Source organism: Cydia fagiglandana, chromosome 19 (assembly GCF_963556715.1).
Source record: "Cydia fagiglandana chromosome 19, ilCydFagi1.1, whole genome shotgun sequence".
NCBI lineage: Eukaryota > Metazoa > Arthropoda > Insecta > Lepidoptera > Tortricidae > Cydia > Cydia fagiglandana.
Window position 1 is genome coordinate 6,887,272 of NC_085950.1, and position 21,993 is coordinate 6,909,264.

Below are 21,993 nucleotides of genomic sequence, written 5' to 3' on the forward strand. Positions count from 1 at the left end.
GGCCTCTACGCTGTTGGCTTCGGCCCCACGCACGCCTCCCTAAGTTATGGGACCCTGTGGTCCCGAGATATGGATGAGACATACGAATGATAACGAATAATATTTGTTTCCAGGTTCGGTGGACCAGAAGATGATGGTGACGTACAGAAGTTTAGGCAACTACAGCGAAAACGACGAACTGCCGTATCAACTAATCAAAGAGGTGACAATTTATAATAACCACATTGTTACAAGCTTTTTATTTTTAGGGTTCCGTACCCAAAGGGTAAAACGGGACCCTATTACTAAGACTTCGCTGTCCGTCCGTTCGTCCGTCCGTCCGTCTGTCACCAGGCTGTATCTCACGAACCGTGATAGCTAGACAGTTGAAATTTTCACAGATGATGTATTTCTGTTGCCGCTATAACAACAAATACTAAAAACAGAATAAAATAAAGATTTAAATGGGGCTCCCATACAACAAACGTGATTTTTGACCAAAGTTAAGCAACGTTGGGAGTGGTCAGTACTTGGATGGGTGACCGTCTTTTTTTGGTAAGAAAATTACAGTTAGCGATAAAAGCTTGTACCTAAATGAATTTTTCGCCTAAAACTTATTGAATACAATATTTCTTTGTGCATATGACATATGGCGGGTGACAGAAGCGTATGGAAGAGACTGGCCGCGTAGCCAAGATGCCAATCGCTTACGCTCCGTAGCGATCGAAACGCAACTGTCACTGTCGCACTAATATGGAAGAGTGATAGAGAGACATAAAGCTTTTCGTTGTCGAAGCGATAGCGATTGTAACCTTGGCTAGGCCGGCTGGTCAGCAACATTAGGACATGATGTCACGATCCTCAGCATTGAGGGAACGACTGATGATGATGACAATATTTCTTTGTGTCATTTTTTTCGTAGATGGTTTGAAGAGCTCGTAATTCATGAAATCAAAAGTTGAGCCAAAAAATGCAGTGCATCATTGTTTTCCATCATATTTTCTCGGAAACGTTCGTATTTTTCAGTCAACCTCTGTACTTTTTGTACCGAGACTGACTGAAATAGCAAGACACGTCGTACTATTCTGTGAAAATTACGATGGAAAATAATTTTGCACTACATTTTTTTTTTTTTAATTATGAATGGGCTTACTCATGGCCACATCTGTACAACTAGCTGGTATCATCGTCAAGTACCCACTACCCATCCTTAATGATTGTGGGACTAGGTCGATCTATGTAACGAATATCCTATAATATACAGGGTGTCCAGTAATTAATGGACAACCTTCTAACTATCGACAGGGCACAGTGCGATTATCTCGAAAACCACGAAACTTTTACAAGACCTATAAGTGCATTTTCTGGACCAGCCGAAGCCTTGTCGATGGTTAGAAGGTTGTCCATTAATTACTGGACACCCTGATATGTGTATTTACTTATTTAATTCCAGTACTGCGAAGCAATAGTGTCCACCTACATCAAAGTTTTGAAGACGAGCAGTAAGCGCGCCGAGAAATGGATCGACAAAGGATTTCGCGGGAAAGCGGCGGCCGTACAGACTCTAGGGGAGGCTGTGGCTAGTGGGGTCGGGTCGGACCCTGACTCACCGCCGCAAGCTGTCAACTCTAAACAACTATCAAATTGGTAAGAATACTAACATATTCCTTCTAGAGAAGAACTGGCTAATGGCTAGGAGAGACTGTGGCTAGTGGGGTCGGGTCAGACCCTGACTCACCGCCGCAAGCTGTCAACTCTAAACAACTATCAAATTGGTAAGAATACTAACATATTCCTTCTAGAGAAGAACTGGCTAATGGCTAGGAGAGACTGTGGCTAGTGGGGTCGGGTCAGACCCTGACTCACCGCCGCAAGCTGTCAACTCTAAACAACTATCAAATTGGTAAGAATACTAACATATTCCTTCTAGAGAAGAACTGGCTAATGGCTAGGAGAGACTGTGGCTAGTGGGGTCGGGTCAGACCCTGACTCACCGCCGCAAGCTGTCAACTCTAAACAACTATCAAATTGGTAAGAATACTAACATATTCCTTCTAGAGAAGAACTGGCTAATGGCTAGGAGAGGCTGTGGCTAGTGGGGTCGGGTCAGACCCTGACTCTGTTAACTCTAAACAACTGTCAAATTGGTAAGAATACTAACATACGAGCCCCGATGCATTTGCACTGCTTAAGGGGCCCACTGATTAGCAGTCTGTTCCTAACAGTTCCGAATAACTGACAGGCCAATACCGTCCGGCGGACTGTTAATCAGTGGGCTTCTTTAACTAGTTTAATGTTATATGGTAGTATTCTACAATAGTTAAATCCAAATACAAGAAATACCGTTTGTACTGAAAGAAAAAACATAACGATTTTTATTTGACGAGTAGGAATATAACAGATGCGAAAAGGGCTATTACTAGGGAAGAAAGTCCAAAGTTAAATCGGCCGTTTTTGTTTTGAGTTCCTAGATCGACGAATCCAGCAACATAAAAAAAAAACTAGTTTGATGTATTCAAAAGGTACTTAAATACAAAATACAGTACGCCCGTTTTTTAGGGTTCCGTACCCAAAGGGCAAAACAGGACCCTATTACTAAGACTCCGCTGTCCGTCCGTCCGTCTGTCACCAAGCTGTATCTCACGAACCGTGATAACTAGACAGTTGAAATTTTCACAGTTGATGTATTTCTGTCGCCGCTATAACAACACATGCTAAAAAGTACGGAACCGTTGGTGGGCGAGTCCGACTCGCACTTGACCGGTTTTTTTTTAAATACCTTTTGTTTTTTTTAATTGAAATAATGACGATTATTTAGCAGTGGCGCTAGTGTGTACGTTGATTGGCTCTTAAATCTACTGTTTCTCTCGATTGCAGGCTCATGACGGACACCCTACTGAAGCACATGACAGAGACAGTGTATACGACGCTGTACGGGATAGAGCGGGATCACACTACAGACGACGGGTCCCCGCTTACTGCGGTGCCACAAATGCTACCCACGGTGCATGGTACGTGTATATTGTATTCTAAATAGGTCGTGTACACGTACAGCTCATGATGGACACCCTACTGAATAACAGAGACAGTGTATACGACGCTGCACGGGATAGAGCGAGATCACATTATAGACGACGGTCCCCCGCTTGCGGTGCCTCAGTTACTACCCACAGTGCATGATACGTGTATATTGTATTCTATACTCGGTATCTTTAGGTATTTAAATAAAAGTAAACAAATAATTTGTACATTTTCGGGTAGTTACAACATTTAACGGTTAACCAACCAAATACAAAACCGCCGGGATCTGTCACTGAACGACCTGACTTTAACCTACATTATTTGATCATGTAATGTTTTCATCTACCCTCAACTGGCTTAAGGAGCCATTTGAGGGTAGATTTTGTTTACTTTTATTTAAATACCTAAAGATACTGAGTGTAAGTAGGTCGTATGTCGTGTACAGCTCATGATGGACACCCTACTGAATAACAGAGACAGTGTATACGACGCTGCACGGGATAGAGCGAGATCACATTATAGGCGACGGTCCCCCGCTTGCGGTGCCTCAGTTACCCATGGCGTAAGGTTATTTCTTTTACTTTTATTATTACGCAGCTTATTGACTACGGGTTTTGTTAATAAATAACCCTTTGATATTAGTGTCAATTAATTATTTATAATTTTCTTTGTTCAGGTCTGGACTCGATGCCTGACTACCCCGCCTTCATAGACTTATCTCACATCGTGTGGCTAAACAACAGCATACCACCCCCGCTTCAGCAAAAATGGCGTTTTCTGTTCTCCTCGCACATACACGGGGAGTCCTTCGCTACCATGGTCGGTACGTACATACATACATACATACATATAATCACGCCCATTTCCCGGAGGGGTAGGCAGAAACCACGGAATTCTACTTGCTACGATCCTGACATACCTCTTTCGCTTCCTTCACTTTCATAACATTCCTCAGACACGCTCGCCGGTTTAGGGTGCTCTTGACCTGGCCTTTCTTCAGGATTTCCCCGATCTGATCAGAGAAAGTCCGCCGAGGCCTACCCCGTCCAAGTCCCAATTCCACTTCTCCCTTATACACTCTTTATTAACCTTCGTTCACTTATTCTTTCCACGTGTCCAAATCATCTCAACATATCTTTCTCAATTTTTGTCATTACATCTACATTCAGTCCACACTTTTCCCTTTTCACACTGTTACTAATTCTATCTTGCAATCTCACACACACTCGTCGGTCAGTACGTATACCAAATAATTACAGAATAGCCACTTCATTCAACCCTGAATGGTGTTACCTCCCCCCGCGGCGGTAGACTGACTGAAAACTGACGAATTCCTAGCTCGATTGCCAACGCGATGACGGAACTAAATGCCGATGTATTTTAAAAAGTTTATTTCATTGCATCAGCAGAATACCACCACCGCTGCAACATAAAATACGCGTATCTACGAGTATGTCCTGTATACACCCTATATAAGGGTAAATCGCGTTTTCGGGGTTGGTTCCATAGTAAAAGTTGCTCAGTATATTCCCAAAACCTCCTTGGGGGCTGTCCATAAATTACGTCATCGATTTTTGACGACTTTTGACCCCCCCCCCCCTATAATCATCCAAAAATCATGCTTCAAATGACCCCATTTCCTCCTACTTCATGCTACCGTCATCCGATGTCCAGACCCCCCAATTTGAAATGACGTAATTTATGAATAGCCTCTTGGCAACGGGAATGCCCTTATTTTTTGGCCCCATATATATAAGAAAAAAAAACATATTTCGCAGGTCGCATCTGCGATCAAGGCGCCTCCATCATCATTATCGAAGACACCCACGGGCACATTTTCGGCGGCTTCGCGACGGACTCCTGGGAGATAGGCCCCAACTTCGTGGGCCGCGAGGACTCCTTCCTCTTCACCCTGGCGCCGAAGATGAGGATCTACGGGTCTTCGGGCTTCAACAACCATTACCAGTATCTTAACCAGCACACCAAGACCCTGCCGAATGGACTGGTCAGTTCAGTTGGAAATGTTTTTGTGACAATTGTGTTTGTGTTTTTGTTACTTAGCACAAAAACTTGTGCACAAATCACGCGAGGTTCGATAGAGGGAGGAAAACGAAATAAAGAAACCGGGCAAGTGCGAGTCGGACTCGCGCACGAAGGGTTACGTACCATAATGCAAAAAAAAAGAAAAAAAGAACGGTCACCCATCCAAGTACTGACCACTCCCAACGTTGCTTAACTTTGGTCAAAAATCACGTTTGTTGTATGGGAGCCCCATTTAAATCTTTATTTTATTCTGTTTTTAGTATTTGTTGTCATAGCGGCAACAGAAATACATCATCTGTGAAAATTTCAACTGTCTAGCTATCACGGTTCGTGAGATACAGCCTGGTGACAGACGGACGGACGGACGGACGGACGGACGGACGGACAGCGAAGTCTTAGTAATAGGGTCCCGTTTTACCCTTTGGGTATGGAACCCTAAAAATCACGATAGATCACGTTGGGGGAGGGGGGTATAAGGAAACCTCACGTGTATTTTTCTACAGTGAACGATACTAATAAAAAAAAACCTACCACATAAGTAGGTACTACTTCTCGGTTTCGTTAAACCTTCACTCTGCACTTCAAAATAGCGAGTCTAGGTATTTAAAGAAAATAGAAATATAAACAAGATTTTCTAATTACAATACTATTTATCTTAAAGTTAGTCCAATGAAATAATTGCAAAGAATACACGTGAGGTTGTGTGGGGGGAGGGGGGTAGTCAAACCCTCACCAAATATCACCAAGGGGGAGGGGGGGTCAAAAAGTAGCCGAAAATACCTCGCGTGATTTGTGCACAACCCCTTATGGCAACAGTTCCACACTATGTCATTGCAAAAAGTGCACAGAGTTATATTGGTGGTATATTAACCACCGGTCTGGCCTAGTGGGTAGTGACCCTGCCTGTGAAGCCGACGGGCTAGGTTGATCTGGGTAAGACTCGGAGTAATTAACAATGGAGCCGCCATTAACAGGCGTTCCCCTCTGTCGAAAATAGGCGGCCAATGGTCAACCTCATGTCAACCATATGTATGGACTGACGTTTATCTGACATGACGTACCTATACATTTGATGTGCCCCTCCCCCGCAAAAAACGGCAGACTATTTTGTACCGAAAATTTTAGACATGGCGTCTCCGTTGGTTATATCCTCCAAGGGGTAAGACGTCCCCTGATATTTATTTAGGTTTAATCCAGAAAATTCTGTAAACATAAGAACTTTCTGTCAAAAAGGAGTCATTCATGTAAATGACATATTTATGAGGATGGGTCCTATTCCATGATTGTTGGTTGCTGGCATAGACTAGGAATCCTCTAGACCGAGTTTAGAGCAATTATTTCATGCAACCGATGATGCCAAAAATGCGGGGGTGCGCGGGACGAGGTGAGCGAAGTCCCGTGCCGTGATTGGTCCGTTCAAAGACACGGACGTCACACAAAGACACTTTCGACTCGAACAGGGAGTAAAATTACCGTATGCGTGGCAGAGGGGGTAGCGCGACTATGCTCAGTCTGGAGGATGTTTTGTCTGTGGTTGTTGGTAAAGAATAATAAATATTTGATCACTTTATTGACCAAAAATTATCCACAGTTAATGGGAGGCCAATTCAACTTCGGCGCCATATGGATCCCCGCAGATCCGTTCGGAGAAGGTTCCTCATCGGAATCCTGTACCACGTACCGCGGCTACAAGCGGCTCAGCAAAGAAAAGGACTTCCGTATAAGGAGTATCGAAGTTTGGGCTGTGGGCGACAAGCCTGAAAGCGACAAGGAATCGGTGAGTCTCCTACAAACTTCTGATCCCCTGGTACTATTTTTAAGATTTCACAAGATATAAAGACCCTCTTGCGACACCCCTGGAGCGTCCATGGGCTATACTAGCCAGTTACCGGGCTGTATGCTTGTTTGTCACCGACATGGTATTAAAAAGGTAAGGTCTCATGCAAAAAAGAAGCCAATTTCAGCGTCAGTTGGAGAGGAATTTTCAGCAGATTTTGTACCCACGTACCGCGGCTACAAGAGACTCAGTAAAGAGAAAGACTTTCGTATCAGAAGTATCGAAGTTTGGGCTGTGGGCGACAAGCCTGAAAGCGACAAGGAATCGGTGAGTCTCCTACAAACTTCTGATCCCCTGGTACTATTTTTAAGTTTTCACAAGATATAAAGACCCTCGAGCCCTCTTGCGACACCCCTGGAGCGTCCGTGGGGTATAATAGCCACTTACTGGACTGTATGCTTGTTTGCCACCGATATGGTATGAAAAGGTAAGATTTCATGCAAAAAAGAAGCCAATTTCAATATCATGTGTGAGAGGAATCCTCAGCGTATGCAGTGAGTCTTAAGTCTCCTACAAACTTCTGATCCCCTGGTACTATGTTTAAGTTTTCGCAAGAGGCAACATTATACCGACCCTCTTGTGACACCCCTGAAGCTGCAAGCGTCCATAGGCTATGCTAACTGCTTACTTACCATTCATATATGTAAAAAATTCCGCCAAAAACCTAAAAGTTTCGATCCCGTACCATCTGTATCCTCTATCCCTTTCCTTTCCTTCTAGGGCACCGAAACGGCCTCCAACCCGTCGCACCACAGCGTCCTCGAGTCCCACAAGACGGACCACATCTTCCTTGAACTAATAAAAAAACCTTCAGTGATTTAACCTTTGAACGAATGAACGCCATACGTCATACCAACACTTCACTAACACGCCAACATTACGGGCGTATATAAACTTTATTTCAAATACAGGGGGCCGATTTTTTAATTTCGACTGTTCGATTTCGTGTATTTCTTTCAATATAAGGTCTTCACTTATAGGCATTTAAATCTACTAATAGAATTGAAAACGAGTGGTCAATACCACTAGATTCCGAATTTCTATCGCTCGTGTTTCAAATATTAGCGTTTTGCCGTTTTCCACCGATTTTCGAGTGACGAAATTCGAAATTCAAAAATCGCCACCCTGGACTATTTCTAACTAGTATGTATTTAGAGCAAATATATGGACCTATTTTTATTTTGTTGTCGATTTTTTTTTTCATCAGTTTTCGATAAAATATGTTGGTTATATAGAGTTCCCTATTCTGTAGACACTCTTTATTTTTCTTCTTATGTTGGCATGCTTCCTAAGCCCCCATTCACACGGCAGCTTTTTCAACGCGCGTTAAAAGAGCGTTTGAATGACACAAATGGATAACCATGTATTTATTCACACGACAGCGGTGGCGCTTTTTATCAAGCGTTGTTGGATTTTCGACTTTAAGCCTTGGTCGTTAAATTGAATTTAGAGTGCGGACAGATTCAAGCGCTTTTTTAACGCGCGTTGAAAACGCTTTCGTGCGAATGGGGACTAACTGTCTTAACTGATACCTTTCCCGCGCTTTATCTAATAATTTGTGCATGTGTCATGTGTTGTCTATAACAATAAATGTTTTTAGGTTCCCAGCAAAATTCTTATAACAAATCAAAATTTTTCACCGACTATTTTTATCATGCGTGGTACGTCTTAAAACGTCGTCATTGCACCATACCTTTGTCCTAGTCTCGAGTAGATGGCGTTAATTTTGACATTTAACAAATTTACATAATTTACTTGACTTATATCGATCAGGATATGAAGCGTGATTACCTTTTGCATTGTTTTCGAGCTCTCGATATTTAGACGCAGTTACATGCATCTTGTTCACGGGTAACTGAAGATAGCGGGTGGGTATCAAAGTTGTGTCCCGGTCGATGTAAGCAGAGATATATATAACTCCGTATAAGATAAATAAAGTCTAAGAAAAAAACGTGCCTCGGATATCAAGAATAAGTCATTCTCGAATAGATGGCGCCATTATAATTTATACCTTTGGCCTATTCTCAGCTAGATGGCGTTGAGGACACAGTTTGATAGTTAACAATTTTAACACATATCAGTGAAAGAACATGGGTCAGTACGGAACAATAAAAATTAAAAATCATTTATCCGTAAACATATTTTGATTAATTTATACATTTTCAATTTTATTTTAAGTTTTAATCGTGTGTCGATAGATGGCAGTAAATGTACCGTGACTACAAAATTGACAATGACAGGACCCCTCTATACTATCTATTCTTTTTGATGTAAGTCTAGTGAAACTAACTTGAACAATCCGCGTCTATTTCAAATTTTCTTTGATAGTTATTTCTAAGCGTCTTTACCGCTGTAGGTGCGACTAGTTCGTTACTGTTAGCATTAGAAAGAAGATGTTTATCTTGACGTGTCTTTTTATTAAAAAATAATGAAAAACACTAAAAAATTAGTTTATATTACTTATGAAAGCTAGCGTGGGGACTAGCTCTAGCCCTCTCGCGCATGAGAGGAGGCCTGTGCCCAGCAGTGGGACGTATATAGGCTGCAATTATTATTTTTTATTTACTTATGAAAGCAAATAAAGTAAAAGATCGTACCTATATGATTTATATTTCTAACATATTTGCTGTGATTCAATGGTGATTTTTATTAAATAGACATGTCAAGATCGCTTACTTTTTTTGTAATGCTAAAAAAACGAACTATAATAATGACGAATTTAGGTGTTCTTATATAATATTTTAAACTTTCGCGTTTTGAACACATATTAACCAGCGAACTGTTATACATGGAAGTATTCTGTCCGCTCAGTTATGACCCAACGTAAACTATTCGATTGTAGGCGGTGCTTACAAACTATTCGATTCGCAACTTCAGTTCGTCCGAGATGACAGTCAGTGACGGATGGCTAATTTGATTTATAAAAAACAACGTTTTTTTGTAATTAAAAATGTCTTCATGTGTCGTGAAGTGGTGCAGAAGTTATTTTAGTTCATACCAAGGATAGTGGAATCACTTTTCACTTGTAGTAAACAGATAACTTCAGTAAAATTTGGAATAAACATGACGATTTGTTTTCAATACTACCGTGCTAAGCTAAAACGTAACAACTGCATACGACTTTCATAACAACATACGACTTTTTAAATTGCGAGGATAATAGGGATGGTGTTATGCCAAATGAAGTAGACTATTTTATTAACTTGTGCTTGGTTTAGGTAGTTTCTATATAATTATAAATATAGTAATGAATTCTTTCTTACAGATTTGTATTTTCCTTTTTTATTTCATGAGATGGAGCTGTAAAAAAACTACCTAATTATTTCAAATTAATAATCAAATTTGATATTATCATTTTACATTACTTTCCATTCAGATTCCCACAAGATGCTATTCGCAGAGAACTATGGAAAAAAGCTGTCCAATTAGAGAGACATGAAATTAATTGGATGCCTGGAAAGATATCTAGAATATGTTCTATTCATGAGATATAACTCGTGAGATAATCATATACCCGGTCTCCTATATGTAGATACACTTCCACTGAATTAATTTAACAAATACAGACATTATCTGAAAATGTTGATCATTCGAATCCACCCTCTACCGTCACATATATGTATGTTCTCTCTCAAGCCATTTCCGTCAGTAGAAAAGAGCAGCAAATTTAGAAAATGTAAGCGCGCGAACGGGTGTGGTCCCATACAAAATTTTAATTTTGCACCTTTTTTTACTGACAAACTTGCTTAACCGGCTATATACATATAAAATAATTCCATTGGAACTGAAAGTGGGGATTTATTGTGACTCCGCCTATTCAAATATTTTTGACCCGATTCATGTATAGCCAGTCCGAATTCTAAGATCAAGTTTACCATACATTTACAATGGCGTACTTGATCTTAAAAAAACGGACAGACTATACCTGAACGTGACTTCGCACTGCCATACAAATTGATAATAAAATATACAAAATACTTATTATAGCGGAATACATTTATACAACAATGATATATTTACTTATATTGAGTTAGTCTGTCATTTCATAACAACATTTTAACTAGTTATCTTTTAATCTGCATTAAATTATTATACGTGAATTATTTGACTGGTTCTTCAATGTATGGCATAAACCTATCCCTGTCCAAGTCATATTCTAATCAAATATGAACCGCAAACTCTCAGCGGCCAGTACGTACAGCAAGAAGGTTATTAGCGGATTAATGTCGCTGATTGGTAGTTATTGACATTATATGCATTTCATCTACACTTAGCTATGTACCATTAGTGTAATAAAGATGACTATTATTTTGTTTACCAGCTTTGATTACAGGCTCTGTAAACTCGTCGTCTTATTTGAATGTAGGCGTAATTTTGTATGTGTGCTAATTTGACCCGATAATTTAAACGGTAATGTTCCTAATGGCGGTTTCCATACTAAATATATGCGTTCACTGATATTAACTCACATTATAAATCAAAGTAATTGAATATAATTCGCGTTAGACCCGTCTATAATGCGAGTTAATATTAGGTGTTCTTGGCATTCAAAAGATTAAACACCTTCGGTTTATGACCCGGGCTGGGACCTTCAAGACTGAATATTATGCAGATTTCGTATAGAAATGGAAGATCGAAAGGAAATTACATGCTACTTATGTCACCTTGGTATTTTATAATTTTTCATTGGATTTTTTATTTAGACTATTAAGGTGGTTCGCTTTTCATACAAAATTCAATCAAAGCTCATTAAGTAACTACACACTATTAGTACACAAATATTTCCGCATTTATCTTCTTTCGAATATTCGTTTGCGCGAAATTAACAGGAAAACAATGTTTCATACAGAAATCATGCAAAAATCATAGTTAACTTTTCATCAATTTTACGTATGTGTGTGTCACAAATGTCGTGTACAGATACATTTGCGACGTTGCCATACCATTTCCGACGTTGCCGGGCTGACCACGGCTCGAATTTGGAGTGCCGTCATGTTTAGTGCAATTTTGTTGACACGGATATTTGACAGGTAGTTAATTGATCTAAGCGAGAAGTTCGTCAGCTTAGCTAAGAACTATCATGGCGTGTTATGCAAACAGTCGCTTTTTTGCTTGCAAACGGAAGATTCCCGGTTCGATCCCCAGTCATTGTATGCTGGAACATAACTTTTTGTATTTTTGTTACACCTAAATTTCGTACTGTTTTTTTATTTTTACTTAATTTTTCTTATTATCATAAATCGATTATTAAGGCTACACTTATTCTTTTATTTTTACAAAGATAATTAGAAATTATACTCTTCCTAATCTCTCTGATTTTTACAATCAGGACATCCTCACTGCAATAAAAACCGGGCAAGTGCGAGTCGGACTCGCGCACGAAGGGTTCCGTGCCATAATGCAAAAAAAAAAACAAAAACAAAGCAAAAAAAAAACGGTCACCCATCCAAGTACTGACCACTCCCGACGTTGCTTAACTTTGGTCAAAAATCACGTTTGTTGTATGGGAGCCCCATTCAGATCTTTATTTTATTCTGTTTTTAGTATTTGTTGTTATAGCGGCAACAGAAATACATCATCTGTGAAAATTTCAACTGTCTAGCTATTACGGTTCGTGAGATACAGCCTGGTGACAGACGGACGGACAGCGAAGTCTTAGCCCCGTCCCGTTTTACCCTTTGGGTACGGAACCCTAAAAAGAAGTGTATAAAATTTCCTGTGGTTAAAAATAATGGATTTTGTCTATGAATGAAAAACACAATTATTACTATAGTGATAGCTAGACAGTTGAAATTTTCACAGATGATGTATTTCTGTTGCCGCTATAACAACAAATACTAAAAACAGAATAAAATAAAGATTTAAATGGGGCTCCCATACGACAAACGTGATTTTTGACCAAAGTTAAGCAACGTCGGGAGGGGTCAGTACTTGGATGGGTGACCGTTTTCTTTTTGCTTTTTTTTTTTGCATTATGGTACGGAACCCTTCGTGCGCGAGTCCGACTCGCACTTGCCCGGGTTTTTGATTTTTAAAAACCTGATAACACTGAGTATGTGGGGGAAGCGCTGCTGGCCTAGCGGAAAGCAATTCGGAGGTCGCGGGTTCTAACCCCGGCTCGTACCAATAATTTTTCGAACTTTTGTACGAAATAGCATTTGATACCTACCTATTTATACACCGATACCTATTTTTCGGTGAAAGAAAACAATGTGAGGAAACCGGACTAATCCAAATAAGTTTACTCTCTGGGTTGGAAGGTCAGGGCAGTCGCTTTCGTAAAAACTAGTGCGCATGCCAATTCTGGGATGAGTTGCCAAGCGGAGATTGAATATCTGGGAGACCGACCAAAGCTTACAAATCATAAAAACTCAAAAATGCGCGTTTTCTCATAGACCTAGCTAAGAGATCAAACCCCTTATAGCAAATTTCATCGAAATCGTAGGAGCCGTTTCTGATACCATCCAAATATATAAATAAATAATTATATATCTAATAATTGCTCGTTTAAAGGTAAGATTGTGCAGTTGAAGCGCTGGTGGCCTAGCGGTAAGAGCGTGCGACTTTCAATCCGGAGATCGCGGGTTCAAACCCCGGCTCGTACCAATGAGTTTTTCGGAACTTATGTACGAAATATCATTTGATATTTGCCAGTCGCTTTTCGGTGAAGGAAAACATCGTGAGGAAACCGGACTAATCCCAATAAGGCCTAGTTTCCCCTCTGGGTTGGAAGGTCAGATGGCAGTCGCTTTCGTAAAAACTAGTGCCTACGTCAAATCATGGGATTAGTTGTCAAGCGGACCCCAGGCTCCCATGAGCCGTGGCAAAATGCCGGGATAACGCCAGGAAGAAGGCTCGTTTAAAGGTAAGATAACACAAAGGAGAAACAAAAAGAAATTACCTACTCGCACCAGTCTTGAACCCCAATCCTCTTGCACGTATTTCCACGAACATACCGTTACGCTATTGCAACATACTTACGTTGTGTGAAATTGTCTACTACAAGGATCACGGAAACACTGTTTGCATGTGTGAGTAATAGTAGGAAAAAGCGTGACAGCAGCACTCCGTCAAATTAAAAAGGTGGTTTTTGCACAATGAAGTATTCAATGTTTATTTTAATAGTTCAATATTTACTTAAAGAGTGCGCGAAACATACTTTTAAGTATACAAATACCAAGACCATTTCACAAAAAAATAAAATCTGAAATTTTGCAAAAGTGGTGCCATCTAGCGAGAGTTAAGTTTTGAGTAACCTAGGCGAACCACCTTAATATACAGTCACCGCGTCCATTTTATTGGTTAACGTGATACACACATAGATTATTTCGTGAGCGTCAGGATGGCGGGTAGACCTCAGCGAATTTGAACGAAATATTTATAATCATATTGTACCTTCGGTGTACTTTAGTGTACCTTTAATAGAATTCAGTGTACTTCTCCCGGAAACGAGATATTTAACAAACAAAAGTCCACCCGCCATTCTGACGTCAGAAGTAAACTGATTTCTATTCATAGTTTACGCAAGTACACTATAAGTTATAACTACATAATTGGAGTGCGGTATAATCCAAGATTCCACAGGTCCACCCGCCATCCTGACGTCAGAATGGCGGGTGGACCTTTTTTGTTAAATATCTCGTTTCCGGGAGAAGTACAGTCACCTGCAATAATATCTTACACAACGAAGGCCGCAAAAATATCGGACACTATCTTATTTGTAGAGCTATAAGAGCGTGTCACATATTTTTGCGGCCTTCGAAGTGTAACATATTATTGCAGGTGACTGTACACTGAATTCTATTAAAAGTACAATATGTTTTTAAATATGTTCAAATTCGCTGAGGTCCACCCGCCATCCTGACGCTCACGTTATTTCCATTCACTCATTCATTCCATTCGTGCCAGCTCTTGGGAATCGACCTTGTATCAATGTGTAGTTTGGCCCGGGGGCCCGTTTCTCAAAAGCTTGTAACTTTTAATACAAGAGGAAGTCCCTTTCAAACAAAAACAACTTTATGGTCTGTGGCCATGAGTAAGCCCATTCATAAAAAAAAAGCTGTCAAAAAGTGACAGTTGTAAGCTTTTGAGAGCCCCCGTGGCCCGTTTCTCAAAAGCTTTCCTGTAAAACAAGCGGATGCTACTTTTTGACAGCTTTTGTTAGAAAGGGACTTCCACTTGTATTACAAGTTGGGGGCTGTCCATAAATTACGTCATCGATTTTTGAAGATTTTTGACCCCCCTCCCTATAATCATCCAAAAATCATGCTTCAAATGACCCCATTTCCTCCTACTTCATGCTACCGTCATCCGATGTCCAGACCCCCCCCCCCCCCCAATTTGAAATGACGTAATTTATGAATAGCCCTACAAGCTTTTTAAAAACGGGCCCCAGGACTGTCTAATTTTAAACATAGACAGAGGGAATCATACTGTCTTTGTCTTACGCCACTATTAGCACCCATAATAAAGGGATGAGTACATTAAGTATAGTTTTCTTTGTTGTCAGTAATTTAATGTTGTGTTTGCCAGACTATACAGGCTGGAAAGATAAGTCGGGCCATGGAGGGAAACTACCTTAAATCCTTAAGCTGGCTGATTTTACTTAAAGGAGACATTCCTTTATTTTTAAAAAGAAACAAAACTGCATTCAAAGTTTTTTTCTTTTTTTATTCAATTTGGCTTGTCTAAAAAAATCTTAAGTACTAAATATTAGATTTTATGGATACTTTGTACGACAGACGAGTGTAAGACCTAATGTTATCATTAACATTAACTGTATCGACTAGTAGAATAAAATTGCGAGTTTTTATTTTTTGGATTTTTTTGTCGGTTCGAGTCCCGGGCGAGGTAAGCGAGTTTTAGAAAATCTTTGAATGCATTTTTGTTTCTTTTTAAAAATAAAGGAATGTCTCCTTTCAGTAAAATGAGCCGGCTTAAGGATTTAAGGTAGTTTCCCTCCAGGGCCCGACTTATCTTTCCACACTGTATAGTAGCAGTTTTGATAGCTCACTTAGATGATATTAGATTTGTACATAGTTCATATTCGTATGAGACATAATTTTCTTTATATATTTTTTTTTCAGGGCGAACGTGACGTCAGCATCCTAGACACGAACCCAGAAGCGAAGGCGATCCTCGAGATGGCTGGCAAGACTCGACACAGCGACGGCGTACGCGAGCCGCCGCCTTTATAATAAACCTTATCGGTTAGGTAATAAGGTACATTTCCGTTCGAAAAGTAACTCTGGTAATATCAAGAAAGCGATTGCATACGCGAGTCTGTTTTACAATGCACCTTATCGGTTAGGTAATAAGGTATCTTTTTGTTTGATACTGAAGCAGTTGAAGCTATTAACGAGTATTCAGTAGATGAACCTTACTGGCTAGTTGTTAAGGTGCATTTCCTTTAAATTATTTTTCTCAAACATGCAATGAAATATTGATGTTATGTTCCTTATAATAGGCTGCGAAGTATGACGTTTCAGGTGCGGCTAGGACAAAAGGTCGTTAATGGAATTTCATACACATCTTGCAGGCCTAGGCCGGCAAAGTCCTCTTTTTTAATTTTCATTTCACAGATATATGTGACACAGCATCGTGGCATTCATCCATTAAAAAAAACTAGAGGCAGTATTTGCTTTATGGTTCGTAATGACACTCTGCCACTACGCCTATAAAAAAAAACAAAAAACAATGTTTGCTATAATTTGCAGTTTTATTTGTATAACATCAACATGAACTTAATAAATAATACATTCTATAATTTTAAATTATAAATTTAACTACACAAATAAAAACATTTAAAATATTTCATCTAAACGTTAGCGGTAAAAAGGTCTACTCAAACACGCGTAGTTATATTTTTTAAATTGTTATGGAGGTAAAGTTGAAAAATATTCATTCTGTTTTATTGAATTTATGGTGCGTTGTTGATTTTTTGACTTTAATATGAGTTCCGACGAAATAATGAAAGTAATATTAATTGTAATCGTAGGTGTTGGAATTGGCAGCGTAAGCAGAATTGATTTTAAATAACTTGCTGCCTCTGCCGCCAAGTCAAAGACGAAGTATGTACATATATGGTTGCTTATGGCAATTTTATTATTTGAGAAACTAAGAAAAATGGCTTACAGTTTATTAGAAACAGTTTTGTGGCATATTTTAAATGAATGTAACTACAAATTCGTCAACACTGTGGAAATTATACTTATTTACTCCATGCATAAAGCAACGATGTATGTGAAACATGATATCAATATGAAAGACTATGTAAACTTATGTGACGAAAACGACAGTCAGACGGATACAAGGCGAAAATATCAAAGATACATGAAAATATACGGGTAGTAAAAATACACGACTCGTGTAAAACATACGCGTGATAATGATATAGGAACGTGTTGGTTATATTTTGGGTGTAGTTTACTTTTAGTTTTTTCTATAAATAAAACTTGGGTTTCGTGGATTTTTTATTTTATTTATTTCATTGCATGTTTGAGAAAAGCACTATACATACCTCGGCGGGAAATGGGGTTGCCCGCGCTCAGACCTATCCGGCCTCGCTTTGCTCGGCCGTCTATATGTCTTCGGCCGGCAACCCCTTTCGTCCCGGCCTCTGTAGTAATGTACTAATATGCGTTCCCTATCCTCCTTAGTCCCAGAATCGTTAATTTCGTTTTTGAATTTGGAACCTTTACTTATTTTAATGAAAGTTATATTTACGTTTTGTAATAAAGCCTTTATAAGAGCCCCTGGGACTCGGGAGGTTATGAGTCGGACAGTGACGGTGCATATGAGCCGCCGTCATTATAATTTATAATGCGCTTTATTTAGTAGGTAATAAGGTAAATTTCCGTTCGGCAGAACCGAAAGAGATGTCACTATTTTGAGGTTATCACAAAGAACATTACTTAAAAATGGTCTCTGTATTTTGATAAAAACTTAGGTTAAAAATATGAACTTTATTCTATGACCCATTTTCCTATATTTAGTCGCTTAAAGCATTATTTGTGACGTCCCACGGGTAAAGGTACCAATGGCAGTTGGCGCTTACGCTATTATTAACGCCGCTCCAATATTATCGCGGCGCTACGCGACGTAAGCGCCAGCCGCCATAAGGTACCTTTTACCGTGGAACGTCACATTTGTAAAAAATATCGGTAGATGTAGTAAACGTGGCTGGTCCCGATTATTTTAAAAAATTGCAACGCACAATTTGGTAATATACAAATTTCATAATATTCGTAGAATATAATTTGTGAAATGTTTTCAGACTTGTAAATAATCATCTTTTTCTTTATATAAAATGCATAGTTGGATATTGTAATTCATTAAAATAGCAAGCTTAGTAAGCTTTTCGATGAAAAAAAAGTGTTTCACTCAAATATGAGAATGAAAGTTAAGTTTCTCTGAGAGATTTTTTTGGTAAATGTAAAATAATAGTAGTGATATACATGATCTGGTGGATTTAGTGATTTGCTTAATATGTAATTATTTATTTTAATACTTTTAAATAAGTTCTATTGTTTATATTTATTTCTGGTTATTAATTATTTTACGAAAAATATTTTGGTTGTGTTTAATCTTTTCACAATATTTAAGATATTTGTCTTCAATGTGTCAATTTAAAATGTGTTAGCAATAAAATGTGCTTATAATAAATAGGTGCCTTGTATGTAAATTGTTTAAATGGGGCATTATCTATGAAAAGGGACCTTATTGTCGATGGTGCTTACGCCCGCATAGCGTCGCGCGGCATTGTATTTATATCGGAGCATCGGTAACAATGGCGTAAGCGCCATCGACAATAAGGTCCCTTTTCATAGATAACGTCACAAATGTGTGTGGCACCAAACGAATCCATGTAACACCAAAATACTAATATTTTTTGTGAACAGGAGCGGTCAAATGTCTTTTACAGTACATAGGGTGCTACTTTACCGCACTAGTGCGATAATTAGCACATTACGTAACTATGTTAAAAATTTAAAGGGCCATATATGTACTGTAAAACGTTGTACGATGCATGTGCGAATACGTAATTCGCAACTCGTGTCGATTTAAAACACTCCCTTCGGTGTGTTATTATTTATCGCTACTCGTTGTGGAATTTCCTATTTTTCGCACTTGTATCGTAACTATTAAAGTCGAGTTTTCTACTATTTTAGTCTACTACATATATTTCAAATTTGAAATAGTAATATACACGCATACAGATGTAGTGCATAATTGTTTTCCATCGTATTTTCTCGGAAACGTTCGTATTTGTCTATCTATACTAGTCAGCACACTCAAGTACAGTCGCGACCTGAATCATATCCGAACATCGTTTTATTTTCGTTGCGTGTATAATACATTTTTAGACGACTGTACTAAAATGGTGTTATTTAAATAATAGTCACTTCGAGTGAGAGTAAGATGTTTTATTAAATATCAAGTGCCAATGGTTACTAGTTTAATTGTAGTGTACAGTCGCCATCTGATATATCAGAGCGGCCAAGGTGCTCACAAATATCTGTATTGTCAAGGTGTTAGTGTACATATACATATTAAGATATTTTTGAGCACCGATAAATCTGGGCACCAAACCGACTGTCAAGAGTTAAAACTTTTGCTATTTTTTTTGTATAGGTAGTTTCATACTGCTGTAATGTTGATCAGTTCGTCAAACGTGAAACTAGCTTTTTACATATCGTCAGGTGTCAAGCAAAACTCACTAATTTACCACCACAAGTTCATAGCCATATTGAACCATATTAGTACTAAAAGAAGGTCGATTATTGTTTAGATTTTTTTTTAGTAATTAGTGACTTGCTTGTCACCTGACGATATTTACTTACATAAGCTGAACTTTAGTTTTACATTCCTTTCAATAAGCACATGCCTAATACATAAACTGTAGGGGGCAGCACAAAAGCCCCCAGTTTCTTGGCGCCAAGTGTCAATGTCAAGTTTAAGTTTCCGATTTAGGCCACAAGGTGTCATGGCAGACCCTCTAACGCGCAAGGTCCCTGTAAAGTCAAATAAATAAATAAATATTGGGGACATCTTACACAGATCAACCTAGCCCCAAACTAAGCAAAGCTTATACTATGGGTGCTAGGCGACGATATATATACTTATATAGATAAATACATACTTATATACATAGAAAACACCCATGACTCAGGAACAAATATTAGTGTTCATCACACAAATAAATGCCCTTACTGGGATAATATGTTTGATGAATTTTTGTAACGTTTAATTTGACTTTATCTTGTATTTTTTTTGATGGATTTTGGTTTCTGCGTCATAATTTTCGTCTAATATACACATTCGAATAAAAAACTTAATTCATCGATCTCTTTGAAAATACCTAATAATTACTAGTCTGTATCTTTAGGTACCTATTTAAATAAAAGTAAATAAAGAATTTGTACATTTTCGGGTAGTTCTAATATTTATTGATTAGCCAACCAAATACAAAACCACCTGGATCTGTCACTGAACGGCCTGAGTTTAACCTACATTATTTGATCATTTAATCATTACATCTACCTTCCACTGGCTTAAGGAGCCATTTGAGGGTAGATTATGTTTACTTTTATTTATAGTATTTTATGCAACCGTTGTTTAAGAGAGGTCAAAAAAGGCGAGTGGCGTGAGTAACAATTTGAGGCGAAGCCGAAAATTGTTAATAAAGACGCCACGAGTATTTTTTGACTCAGTTAAACAACGTTGCATACAATACTTTTTCTACGACCAAGCACTAACTTTGAAATGAAACAAGAAGTAGCAAAAATGGAGGGTACGGACGGGAAAATAATGAATGAATTAATAAAATTAAAAAAAAATGTCTATGGTTCACTTATTTGTCAGAGATGACATTTAAAATAAGGTTGGCAACACTGTATTTCATTCAATTTTGTTTAAGTGGTCATTACACGAAGTATCGTAAAATCGTCAAAAAGATACTGCGTGTATGCACAAAGTCTTTTTTGGGGAATAGACTATAGACTTGTCTTGACAACTATAAGGTAGGGTTTTAAAGGTGTGTGCACGACCCTTTAAATGACAAATAAAAGTACGGGAGTAGAAAAAATACCTAAAGATACAGAGTATACTTGGTCAAGCAGATCTTGTCAGTAGAAAAAGGCGGCAAATTTGAAAAATGTAGGCGCGAAGGGATAACGTCTCATAGAAAATTTGAATTTCGCGCCTTTTTCTACTGACAAGATTTGCTTGACCATCTATATAATAAACGATCTCTGTCATTGTAAAAAACTTCAGTACAAACTGCAACACTCTTCACTGTCCATCGGTGGACCTTATGCTCTTTGTAATAAGGTCTACGAACTGTTAACCTTAAGTTATGTTACAAATAATATTCTTCCCTATACTGCAACCATTTCGTCAGAAGTAAACTTAAAAAAATATTAGGTAGTTCTATTTAAAAAACCGGGCAAGTGCGAGTCGGACTCGCGCACGAAGGGTTCCGTACCATAATTCAAAAAAAAAAAAACGATCACCCATCCAAGTACTGACCACTCCAGACGTTGCTTAACTTTGGTCAAAAATCACGTTTGTTGTATGGGAGCCCCATTTAAATCTTTATTTTATTCTGTATTTGTTGTTATAGCGGCAACAGAAATACATCATCTGTGAAAATTTCAACTGTCTAGCTATCACGGTTCGTGAGATACAGCCTGGTGACAGACGGACGGACGGACGGACGGACAGCGAAGCCGTAGTAATAGGGTCCCGTTTTACCCTTTGGGTACGGAACCCTAAAAAAACTGTGGAAGTTCCACATAGTATATCAAAATGAAGTACTTAGATATTTATCTACTGTTCTTTAATTTTAAAATAAGCCAAATCTTATGAATGTCGTGTGCCGATAAGTGGACGCTTTAGACGCTTATATGTTTAACAGTCGTTTAAGATGTACAAATTGTATTTATTTAATTTATTGTAATAAAGAATAATTAATAAATAAAATTGGACTTTCATTGACGACGTTAGCATGAATACTGTTGACCTGATTTTTATGATTCCACAAAAGGAAAAAATTCGAACCCTTGTAGGATCAGTCGTGCGTTTGTCTCTCTGTCCGACCATTAGCCAACCGC

The 21,993-nt window shown here is 38.7% G+C and overlaps 1 protein-coding gene across 3 annotated transcripts in view; it reads left to right on the forward strand.

Annotated features, from left to right (window-relative positions):
• Nucleotides 1-18,651, forward strand: part of LOC134673985 (MTOR-associated protein MEAK7) — a 37,414-nt gene extending 18,763 nt beyond the window's left edge. For all 3 annotated transcript variants that reach the window (XM_063532038.1, XM_063532037.1, XM_063532039.1), the window contains exons 4-10: nucleotides 114-202; nucleotides 1,433-1,626; nucleotides 2,857-2,990; nucleotides 3,677-3,823; nucleotides 4,779-5,005; nucleotides 6,635-6,820; nucleotides 15,967-18,651. In XM_063532038.1, coding sequence (XP_063388108.1) covers nucleotides 114-202; nucleotides 1,433-1,626; nucleotides 2,857-2,990; nucleotides 3,677-3,823; nucleotides 4,779-5,005; nucleotides 6,635-6,820; nucleotides 15,967-16,077 — 1,088 coding nt within the window. In that variant the 3' untranslated portion in view covers nucleotides 16,078-18,651. The remainder of the gene's footprint in view (nucleotides 1-113; nucleotides 203-1,432; nucleotides 1,627-2,856; nucleotides 2,991-3,676; nucleotides 3,824-4,778; nucleotides 5,006-6,634; nucleotides 6,821-15,966) is intronic.
• The last annotated feature ends 3,342 nt before the right edge of the window (nucleotides 18,652-21,993 follow it).